Genomic DNA, 12005 nt, shown 5'->3' with positions numbered 1-12005 from the left:
TCTTGAAGTCAGTTAACTCGGTAAAACAAAATCGTGGTTTTATGCTGTCCAGTTCAGCTAACAGAATGATGACTTGTGCTGAAAGACGCAGAGAGGAATATAACACAGACAAGGCTGAAAATAAAGAATGTAACTGATCAATATGTTGAGAAGTTCTCAAATAATAATCTAGATTTCGACAAAGAAAGTTGTTCTTGCTGGGAAAATGACCAAGTCAGCGGTGATGGTTGCAAGCTGGGCAAGGTGGTTTTCGTCAGGCGACATAACTGTGGAGCAAACACCGACGCAGCAAGAAAAAACGACGGCACAAAAGAATAACTTTGAACAATTGACATCCGATCCAGCTGGAAAACTCCAACAAAGGTCGTACGGGGACTAGTTGGTCTAACATTACGTTGTTAAAAGGTTTTGAGAGCTGCTTGCAAAATTCACAGAGCAACATAACAGAGAGCACGATGTACAGGCAGAAAGCACATGGACGGTGCTGACAGGGCCGGAAAATTTGGCTAATCATTGTAAAAGACGGACTGGATTCCAAAAGGAGGTTGGAGTAGCAGCGGGCGCGGAAAGTTAGGTGGCCGGGGGAAATTATTAAGTTTGTGGGGTGGCCGCTGCTGGCACAGGCCCGGGTTAACTGGAGAGATGTGGGAGAGGCCTTTGCCCTGCAGGGGGCGAAGTGAAATTCATGATGATGATCTTAAAGTTATAAGCTGCGTTAGCACAACGTTTGGGAGAATTCCCGAAGGTGGAGTAGTTTGTAATTATGGAGTAATTACTCACTAGCATCCACCGAAGCGCAGCCCTACGGCTACAAAGGAAAGATAGCTGTCTTTTGTATCCGTATGGCATCGCTTCAGTGGATGTCAATAATAGTTCCTTGTTATGTAAAAATGCGTTCCAAAGTTGAATGAGACGGTCATTATTGCTTACTATAAAAAAGGGATTGATACGTGAGATAATAGAAGCGTATAGTATGAGTTCCGGAGAACACGATGCATTCATCGGCGCACTGTCCATTGTTGTCACGCATAAGGAGATTGATATCTTCTGTTCATACGCCAGTCGCCGAGCGGAAAGCCTGCAAATGAACTGAAGGCACAAAACCTTACAAAGAAAACGTCACCAACTAATCACAACCGCTTATATGACTTGAGCGGATTTTTTATCTCGTTTCAGCGTCTTTTCTTTGTGTTCACATCTTCCACAATACCGCCACCAACGCCAAAGATTAGCAAACAGGTGCATTAACCGCTTTTCGAACCTTGATTAACTAAAGCGATTGACGTCTCTCGGAGACGATTCTATGCTTGCGTAGTCAGCGCTGAGCGTTCACTCGTCTCATTGTCACGGCCTTTCTTTGCACTCGTCAGCGTACTTGACCGCTTAGGAATGCGTCAGACTAATTCGTTTGATGTCGCTTGACTGTTCGCGCGAAAGGGCATTGCCGAACAACCTAGAGTACGCCTGTTACTGCCCAACTTCTTCGCCACTGAAGCGTTTGTTGCTCAGTCGTTTATACCTTTCGAATAAACATCATTGGAATGCTATACACCTACTGCTGCCGTCACATATTAAGCACAGTTTTTGATAATTTACATTCAGAGAACATTCGAAATGCTTGCATAAGCTAAGTTCGAACTTACTGCTGCTAAGCATAACTGTTTGTGACTATTGCAGTAAGGATAGACATTTCCGGCGAAGGGTTGTAAATGGAAGCAGTTTTAAACCTAAACATATCTCTGCTGTAAAAGGGCATTAAACATAGGCTCAGGCTTTCTTTTTTTTCTCTCTAATGGCCGAAAGGTCAGCCGTACCTTGGTCAAGTACCTGGTTCTGTAGATGGTCTCGAAGCAGGAGGCGCAAACAGATATGCAAAAGTCCAATGGGGAGTACGTGTCCGTGTTACATTTGCATTGCGCATTGACAAAGCTCGCAGGTAGTGTACACGTGCACTAAAGCGAAATGCAAATTATCGCTATGAAGACGTTCTCAGAGACAATGAAAAATCAGTACGGACAGCGCCAATTTGTTCTTGCTAAATTCCGCTTTCGTATATGCCAAGCGGTGTCGACCCGCGTTCGTGCAAAGCTGCCGCAAGAATTATTCCGAAATGTAGCGTTCAATCGGAAGTTCAGTCTCTGAAGATCACGCAGAAGATGTGTACGGCATTATAACTTCACGGCGGGAAATTATGAAGGTCTTACGAATTCTCTCTTAGCTGCTTGTTACGGGTGCTGAGGTGAGCTGAAGACAGTTTAGTTTTTTCTCGATGGTGCAAAATGAAAACAAAAATTAGCAAAACTGGCCCGCCACATTACAGGACAGGCTATATCCCAAGCAGCACAGCTCATCGGCCCAATATTGCAACAGGATGGTCCCAACCTGGTCCTTTGTAGGGCCAACTTTGCCAATACAATTCCAATGTTGGGCCAATTACTTGTGCTGCTTGGGATATGGTGCTAGTCGCTCTCTTTCGGCGCTATGGACCAGGTTACATACGTGTTTGAAGAGGCGTTCGCTTTTTTTCTATTTCTGCTGCCTTAGCGAGTCGTTCGGACATGCTGGTGGCCTTCACGGTTTCGGTTGAGGTCGCATTAACAGGCCGTTGCAAATCAGTCGGCCAGTCTTTTCTTCGGCGTCAAATCCTCGTAGGGTTTCCTATCTTTTGCATGGTTTCTTGTCTCTCTAATCAAACAGTTCCATTAACCGGCTTGAGCATAACCCTAACATAGAGCGCGTACCTGCAGAGCAAGCGTACCAGATATGACGGATCACGATGATGGTGATAACAACTTACGTACTTTTCGTTTTTGTCAGCGCGGCAGGCGTCGCCACCGGTGCTTTCACGCGTCCACTACCAGCGTCTTGAAAGCAGCGCCGCTTTTACAAAAAAAAGAGCTGTTATAGGAAGCCTTAATTTCCAGGCCAGGGCTTTACCGTGAGCAGACAACAGGCTTAGTTGGTGGTGCTGCAGTAGGTTGACTCAGGTGTGCGCGTTGAACACGGGATGGCGCCATGGTCGGCGTACCGTCAAAGATGGACAAATCGCTCAACGCGGCAACGCACCAGCTGTTCCTCGGACATCGCCACGCGTGTTGCGAGTTTGAGCAGCAGCTGGCAAAGTTTTTCCTCCACTTCCTCCTCCTTCTTCTCGGACATCGCCAACGCGGATACACAGCCGACTCAACAGCAACCGAAAAGTAAAGATGCAGCAGTGACTTTCACTCGTTGTGCTCAGCCGCGACAGGCTAAGCATCGGTAAAAAGGAAAAAAAAAACAAGCCATTCGCGCCGCTGAACGTCAAGCTGATTGACTTGAAAGCCGTATCAAGCATCGCCGCGTACTTGTCGCTGATGGCGCCCGTCAGCGAAATTGTGCGATTCGTACAGAAATACCTGCAGCCATACGTGACCTAACAGAGTTCACTGGAACTTATCACGTTAAGCCATTAGCGTGAACATTGTGAATTTTGATACACTGTGTCCACCTATTGAGTAGTGAGTGGAGTGGTGCAAGTTGAAAACACTAGCGTGCGCTGTTGCGGCAGTGGCCGAGTTGGCTCTTGGTCTGGCCTGCGTGTGGTCGTATACGCTGTATGAATAGACGTCTTTTGTGACTGCACACAACTGGTTTCTCACCAATTCAGTGGCAAATGCTTACCAACTTCACGACAGTGTCACACTTGAGCTGATGACTAGACTCCCATAGCAGTAATCGCGATGTTACTGATCAGATTTTCCAGGCAGCCTGTTGGTGCGTGGCGCTATTCTGCGGCCTTTTCTGCCTCTTCGTGAGGCACGCATGGTACAGCCGTGACGGCCGAGCTCCCGAGCCAACGCGGATGTTCTACGCATTCGCTGACCGCATCCTCTGGTCCGTGTGCTTGGCCTGGTTTGTGTTCGCCTGCACCACTAGAAAAGCAGGTGAGAACTAAGGACTGAAGCCTCTTAAATAACTGGATTTTCTTCATGAATTTACGTGCAGTAAAGCGACTCCGGATAGCAGTACTGCATTTGCAAAAGGCACTTAATCATTTTGCTGACGATGCACTGAGGATTCTCCTTTTTCTTCGTGTTGCTGCCCGTGCGCAGTCACTGCCACGAGTCCAGCGCAGTTCAGGCTAAGGACGTAACCATTGGCCAATGACGCATCGATGTGCTGTTTCTGCTTTTCTGCTGCGCAAAAATGTGTTAGTAAAGCTACAAAAGCCACAAGCCACGGCGAATCATTGAGAGTACAGTACGAACCGGCAAAAAAATACTTATCCCTTGTAGCAAAGCATAAAGCTCAAGTTTCTTTAAAATAAACTGAAATTGTTAGAGAATCTCGTATGCACCTTGCTCTTTTAAGAAAGCAGTAAGGACCCCTACTCCTGAAGACAACCTTAAAATGCGAAGAAAATCTATGGAGCTTACTCGAACTCCCGTAAATTAAGGGGAACTCAGGATAGTTTGGGGCAAACCGCCACGGCAGTTGTTTGGCTTCTAAATTTTTGAACATGTTTTTTTACCCAGCTGACCCTTAACCCTTACGACAGCGCGGCTGGATGAAGGCGAATCTGAGGGGTGTACCCATTTGCAATTGTTTTTATGCCGCGCTTCTTAGCTGTGGTTGGGTATCTTCAGACCCGGGAGGAGCGTATGAAGAGTTGGCTTCACGTAAAGGGTTCAGCGAAAATTCAGGACAGCGCGGCGAGCTATGGAAAGGAAAATGATAGCTCTAACGTTGAGCGATAAGAAGAGGGTAGAGTGGGCCAGTGAAAAAAAAGACGTGGGCTAAGAGAATCCTAGTCGAAAGCAAGATTAAAAATTAGACTTGGGCAGGGCATGTAATGCGAAGGCAAGATAAGCGATGGTCCTTAAGGTCAACGGACTGGATATCAAGAGAATACAAGCGTAGCACGGGGTGGCAGAGAGTTAGGTGTGCGGATTATATTAAGAAGTTTGCAGGCATAGGGTGGGCGCAGCAGATAAAGAACAGGGTTAATTATAGAAATATGGAAGAGGCCTTTCTCCGGCAATGGGCATAGTCAGGCTGATGATGATGAACGAGAATCATGAAAGCTAACGCGAGATGTCTACGTCATGGATACTACCTTAAAATAACTTATGTTTACGCGTTCGTTCTGCGGTTTTTATCTACCGCAAATTTATACGGGCATATGCTAATGACGTGAAGTTTAACGCGACATCAACGCCAACAAAAGCTAGCTCGTAGTTTGTGCAGTTACTGAGCTGTTTCTTTCGATTTCAGTCTCCGAAGAAAGCAAACTTTCTTGTCAGAGAAAAATCGCACGGCACAGTTAACTCTTGAAAAATCAGGCTGTTAACAGACCGATATCCTCGCTATGTAACCAGCTTTCTACAACGCCTTTGACGGCCAGTTAAGCTCGCTCCCCGCAGCAGCTTTGACGGGACACTGAGGACAGCTTCATCCAATTACTGCTGTCAATAAAAATTCATCCTCCGGTTCTTTCTTACCTTTTTGAGAGAGAGAGAGAGAGAGAGAGAGGGGGGGTTTATTGATAGGAAAGGCAGAGAGGTTGGCCTGAAAAATAAATATCTGGCCTGCTACTCTGCTCTGGGGGACGGGAAGAGGAGATAAAAGAAGGTCACGATGGGGGACGATGATGATGGGAAGAGGCAGATGAAAAACTATTTAAAAAAAAACAAGGCACACTTTCTGACATCACAAACGCGAGACAAGGTCCGTGTCGCTCAAAAAGCGTGAGAGCGCTCGCGTTGCCTTCACAGTTCTAAAACTATCTGGCCAAGCGCCGAGGATCAAATCCTCAGAGAGGAGCGATGTGTCCATAGGCTTCAGAGCAGATGCGAGTATGAGTCTTTCACGTGCATACGCTGGACACGCCACTAAAACATGTTCTGTAGTCTCTAGCACGCCACATGTGGTACATTCCTGGGAGTCCGCTTGTCCTATTAAGTGCAAGTATTTGCGCGTGAATGCCACGTTTAAACGTAGTCTACGGATAACGCATGCAATAGGGCGAGGTATTCCGCGAGGAACTGAAAAGGTTATCGTCGGATCTAGCCGTTTAAGGCGGATGTGGCGGGTGTCTGGCAGGGCCCAGTACCTAGCCGTCGCCCTCCTATCAATTCCAAAAGGAGACAAGTTGTGTCCACTATAGAGAACGATACAGCTGTACGCAGGCCACTGCTGAAGGCGCTCCTTGCTTCAGCGTCGGCGGTCTCATTTCCATTGAGTCCGCAGTGTCCGGGGATCCACTGAAACACTATACGGTGGCCGTTTCCCTGAGCAAATGATACGAGACTAATGATATCAAGAGCCAGAGCTTGGTAGGCTGTGTAGCGTAGGAAGCATCCTAAAATGTGTAGCGCAGGTTTACAGTCGGTGAAAATGCACCACTCCTGAGGCGGTTCTCCGCAGATGTGGCGAATCGATTCCCGAAGGCCCACAAGCTCTGCAGCGGTTGAAGTAGATTTGTGTCCCAAAATTAATCTGCAGGCCGTCTGTTGTGCAGGGATTGCGAAAGCTGCTGTTGATGCATTTGGAAACGCAGATCCATCCGTGTAGACGTGCACACATTTGTGGTATTCTGACCAGATATAGGCAAGTGCGAGTTGCTTCAGTCCGCTAACCGGCATCGCAGACTTCTTGATTATGCCAGGGACATGCAGGCAGACTGAAGGCTGAGCCATTACCCATGGGGGCTGCAAGTAATGATGCGGCAGGGCATAGTCTGATGGCAATTCGGAGCGATGGAAGCGCAGTGCGCGTGCAAAACTGCTGTCCGGTCGCTCTTACCTTGTCGAAGTTTGTCCGGCAACAAAGGATGCATTTACCGCCAAGAGAATTGAAGTTCTAAATGTTCCCACCACTCCATTCAAACTAGTGACATCCTTACCGAAAATAACAGGTTGCCACTGTTTTAAAGTCAATGACTGTGTAGCGTAGCCTCTGAGAACCGCGAAAAAATCGTTCTCGGGGCGCGCACTTGCAAAATCAGTCGATGGTGGTGACACCTTTATTTCTTTTTAGAGCGAAAGCTCTACTTCACGGCCAAAGCTGCAAAAGCCTGACCTTGACCTTGAATAAATAAATACCTCGGCGGCGCGAACAGGTGAGCTTCGCGGCCACTGCACGACAGCCCTATGATATCACCGCAGCCGATCACGCCTCGTGTTAGACTGCAACACACTCTCGCGCTGTGCATTGCACATCGTCGTCTTCATCAACTTCTATCTGCGGTGCGAACTGATCAGGTTAGCTTAACCTCGATCAGAGCTTAACCCGAACTTAATATCGCCGCCAGACGCGGCTATGACCCAGCAAAACAAAACCATGAGCCAATAAGTCTAAACACATGCTTTCGCACATCTGCTCGGCTTAACTACTTAACACCCTGCCATTATTTTTTACCTGTCTGACCTTGTAAAAGCTTCATTTTCGGTGAGAGTGATCTCTGCGATTAGAGCAAGGTACCCTGTCGATGCGGACCAAGTTATATTTGTATTTAGTGACAGTTGGAGGGCTTCTAAGCTATAGGTGAATGTGACACTTTAAAAACAAATTAGAACCTTGACTCTAGAGGAAATGTCACATATATGCGCACTTCGTCAATGCTCCACAGCGTCGCAAAAGAACTCTCCCTCGACTATTTGAGCAACTGGGACCGAACTAGCGACCACACGAGTGCAAGGCTGGCCTCTCAAGCATTGCGTCGTGCTCACTCTTCTTAATGATTATTCATCATCGCAAGAAGTATAGTGCGATAAAAGCGAACGTTTCAACAATGCTGCGACCACCACCACGCCAAGCTAGTAAAGGGAAAACGTTTCATTATTAAACTCTTTCCCAGGATGACATTGTCTTCAGTGAGTCGAATTGATGATGATGATGATGATGATGATGATGATGATGGTGGTGGTGGTGGTGGTGGTGGAGGCTTTTTTGGGTGCGAAGGCAACTGTGGTTAAAAAGCCCCGAAAGAGCTATGGTCAATGAGTCGAACTAAAGGTTTAATACCGAACTTTTGTCTGAAAAATAAAATGTTCTACTTACGCTCATATGTGTAATATGCGCTATACTCTGGGACAAGTTTTCTTGGCAGTGCTGCAAAGGCTAGGCACGGGAGGGAAGGAGATAGGCTTTTGTGTTCGTGTCCTGGGGAATGCGCTGTTCATTGTTCGGGCTAAGGAAGTTGAGGGGTGAAAGGGTCCAAGTTATGGAGCCCAACAATGAACAACATGGCAAGGGGGCAAAATCCTGTCTCCTACCCTTTCCTGACTAGGCTCCACTGCATTGCCAAGAAAAGTTTCCAAGTATAGTAATATTTTTCCCTTTATCGAGAGGAACGGACACATACGCATTCGCAGGGTAAGGGCAACGGAGTAGATCAATTACCTTTATCCGCACGACCTTCCGGCGTGTACAAAAGACCTCCTGTTTAGTACTAATGTGGACTTCTGTGATTGGCCGTGGCGTTCTTGCATTTGGCAGGCAGCCACGCGACAACTGGTGGGCGTCGCGAACTAAAATGTTCGCGGTGAGGCCTCAAGGAACCCGTCTGCGTTATTTTGCACGTTCCCACTTTCTATGAAACTTCGCTGCGAAAGACAGGTAGAGTTTCATTAATAGAGAGGAGCTAGATTGCGATAATTTCGCTGCGCTTATATATGAAGTTGTGCCCGGGAATGAAGAACAAGCCTGTTAAATCTTTTTTGCAGAATTTCCACTTCACATTCGCGCTAATGCCACTTTCGCCGAGACATATGCTGACCCGAATATCCTTTATTTCTTTCCTCCAACCCTCTCCATCACATACTCAGAGCCGCTAAGATGTATGCTGTCGTGGCAAGGGCTGCTGCCGCTCAGCCGTCTGTCGTTCGGCGTCTATCTGCTGCACTCGCCGATCCAGATGTTGTCCTTCCACATCGCCAGGGAGCGCACCTTTTTCTCGCACTACACGCTGGTAAGTGGCGCCCCCTCAGTTTCTTGCTGAAGATTACGATCGGCCTGTCCGTAAGTTCACCGCACATTGCTTATATGAACGGCTGACAATGCATGCCTCGCAGCTAGCACCCAATGTGCACACATTTGGTGCTAAGCTTCAGTACCACACACACCCTAGAGAGGAAGTAACAGTAGTGTTGCAATGAGAATGAAAAAACAGTCGAAAACAAACAGGTTTGACTTAAATCTCGGAGAACTTAGGCACAGTACTTCTGAAACAGGCTGGTATTCGAATCTGCTACATAGACGGCACATCATTCGTTCCACTCTAGAGTTTAACGCGATTTTAATGCTACCAGTTGATCGTTCAGCGTTTTCAAACGCAGTGCCCTAGCGTTGCAAGAAGCATTATATGTGGGTTCCTGTTATTTAAGTCTTCCTCGCTTGAAAGACAATGTCAGTTCTTCGCTTGCTGCTACGCTGATCGAGACTGTCGAGCCACGTGGACGATATCCCACGCACCTCCAAATCACAGTAGACTACATAAGAGTGTACTGCAGCCATCCAGTCATGCAAACGCACAGTTTTTTCTTAAGATTTTTACCGCAACTTGTAGTATTCATCAGTTTCCTCCTTGGATTCCGAATTCTTTCTATGAAGTAGGGCAGACAGATGCGCGAGCGTGTTACGTCAATGTCCTTACTCATGATTCAAGCATAACGCAGTAATCCAAGTTTGAAATCAATTAGTTTCTGCACGTTTACATCGTCACTAGATGTTCATGAAGCACATGTTTACAAACACGCCACATTCGCAGTGAAGTAACCGTGGAGAGAAGGCTGGCCTGATGGCGCATCCACAAGAAATATAAAAGCAAAAAAAAAAACTCTCGGAATCCTCGATGCATCGTTTCAACACGTTAGCATTTTCAGTTGCTGCTGATTCTGGTGTTGCTCCGCCTTAATGCCATGACGCGAAAGCGTTTAATGGGTTAATACCTATATACGTGAATCATTATATTGCATTAACATATCACTGGCAGTCCTCGTACCACTTCTGGCGCGGTGGTACAGTGGTTAAGCGATGCGCCACAGCCACAGCAGGTGGCTCTTTCAAACACAGCCACCGATGAGACTTGTGAGACTTAGGTTGCCTTGCGAGCAGTCATTAATCTAACTGCCACCTGCCACGGTGGCCAGTTTGCTTTCAATCCGGTGAGCAGGTTGCCACCTGCTTTCGTTGGCAGGTTGTGAAGACGTCACCGCATCACACGTGACTGCGGTCGCCGTTTCCGCTCACACAGATTACAGTTAAAAAATAATAACAAGACAAACGGGATCCCGAACTTACCTTTATCTATGCGGTTTAAAGTATAGTTTGACTTTCGACTATCCACTTTTAAGCGCCTTCCTTCCTTATGATTTGCATTTATAAAAAAACACGCTCATTGCTGTTTGGCGTTCGCGCTATGTGTGTATCACGTGCGTTTTGAGGGCTGGTGGGTCTCAGTAAGCCTACATCTAAGGCATATGCCTGCCTCGACGATGTATGTTGCAACTCAGGACTTCTTATCTGAAGTACGAATGGCGCCACAAAGTCAGGGACGGCTGGATAATTGTATTAATAAATGAAGTGACTTGCACAGCAGCGCTTAAGATAAATCAATGCTCCGATCTTGGCGGTTCTTCTGCAGAGATTGTTAAGATGGTGGGTCATTACACTATGAAGATAAAGCTGCGTGAAAAAAAAAATGTCACAGTTGGAAGAGGACAGGGGTCACAGTAGTGTTGACAGCCGCCCTGATTCGTCTTTAACAAGTTTCCTTTTCTTTATTCTGTCGTAAAAACTCGTTTCCTTCTTTTAAACGTCTCGTTTCTCTCTGTGCAAAGAACATATTTCTGAAACCTGGCAATCTATGGCATTAAAGGAAGCATTATTCTTTAGGATGTAATTTAAGTTGCCCTTGTTCATTCTTCTGACCGCTCACGTTTAGAATACGTTTAGATCTTGTAGCAAAGTACACTCACTTGTGGCCATTTTTCTTTTCCAGGTGTCAGCGAGCTTTGCAGTGCTCATCTGGAGCTACGTCCTGAGCTACGTAATGTTCATCGTGTGCGAAGGTCCAACGACGAACTTGGAAACATTGCTGTTTACGGGTCCCAGGCGCAGGCAAAACGAGGGCAAGAGTGCCGAAGCTCCGGCCAGTCAGGCTGATCAAAAAAAGTTGCAGCTCTCCTTCGATAATGCAATGGCCTTCTGTGAAACTGAAGACTGCTGTGTCGCCGGAAAAGTGTGTAGGCTATGACTGCTAACTATTCGTATTTGCGTGAAAACGTGCTTTATTATAAATTAATTAACATAACAGGCACTGAATGAACGCTTCTGCGCTATTTTTCACAACACTGCCCGAGCGAAAGTTACCGCCGGCTCAAAGCCATGTGCGAGACCGCAACGACTGAACGGCGGTTATCGATGTTTGCAAGTGCCTATAGTTACTATATTAGTGACGTAAGAAAAATGCGCCACAGTATAGCCGAAGGCAATATGGGCAGAGCATTGTGTTCAACCAGCAGTTTTAAAGCAGTTGTTTCAGGACCAGGTGTAATATTTTGTGGTTTTCTAGTATTCTGGCCCGAAAACGCTGTCCAGCGAATAATAAAACAGTTCCTTTGAGAACTCTTATCTGAACTCCGAGTGCGAGTTAGTTATTTCGATGTAGAAGAATCTAACCGCCCTCGGCGCTACATCACTAAATATTGCAGCTCTCTAGACGCATCAAATAGGCGCTCGACGGCTGAGGAGCGCACGTCTTTCGCGGGTGTTTCATATGTCTGGAGATCCGGCATTGTTAGCACTTGGTAGTGCGCATGGCAGTTACATTTTTACGCATGTAATGAATAATATTTGATGCACCAATGGCCTGGTACAATTTGCTAAACGCCTAAGTGCAATGGTTTAAACGTGAATCAGCAAATTTCAGTGAACTGGCCTAAAATTAACCCATCTGTTTTTTTTTTTACGCTCTAGGCCACTGCTCCAGTTTCGCTGAGGAAAGATCACGTTGCCTGAAAAGG

At 46.7% G+C, this 12005-nt stretch overlaps 1 protein-coding gene across 1 annotated transcript in view; it reads left to right on the top strand.

The window, feature by feature from the left end:
• LOC144097134 (nose resistant to fluoxetine protein 6-like) overlaps window positions 1-11768 on the top strand; it is a 22439-nt gene extending 10671 nt beyond the window's left edge. The window contains exons 7-9 of the mRNA XM_077629917.1: window positions 3734-3923; window positions 8808-8950; window positions 10982-11768. Coding sequence (XP_077486043.1) covers window positions 3734-3923; window positions 8808-8950; window positions 10982-11236 — 588 coding nt within the window. The 3' untranslated portion in view covers window positions 11237-11768. The remainder of the gene's footprint in view (window positions 1-3733; window positions 3924-8807; window positions 8951-10981) is intronic.
• The last annotated feature ends 237 nt before the right edge of the window (window positions 11769-12005 follow it).

The sequence above is a fragment of the Amblyomma americanum genome, chromosome 7 (assembly GCF_052857255.1).
Source record: "Amblyomma americanum isolate KBUSLIRL-KWMA chromosome 7, ASM5285725v1, whole genome shotgun sequence".
NCBI classification, from domain to species: Eukaryota; Metazoa; Arthropoda; class Arachnida; order Ixodida; family Ixodidae; genus Amblyomma; species Amblyomma americanum.
The sequence above is the reverse complement of the archived record's forward strand: the minus strand, read 5'-3'. Positions and strand labels throughout refer to the sequence as shown.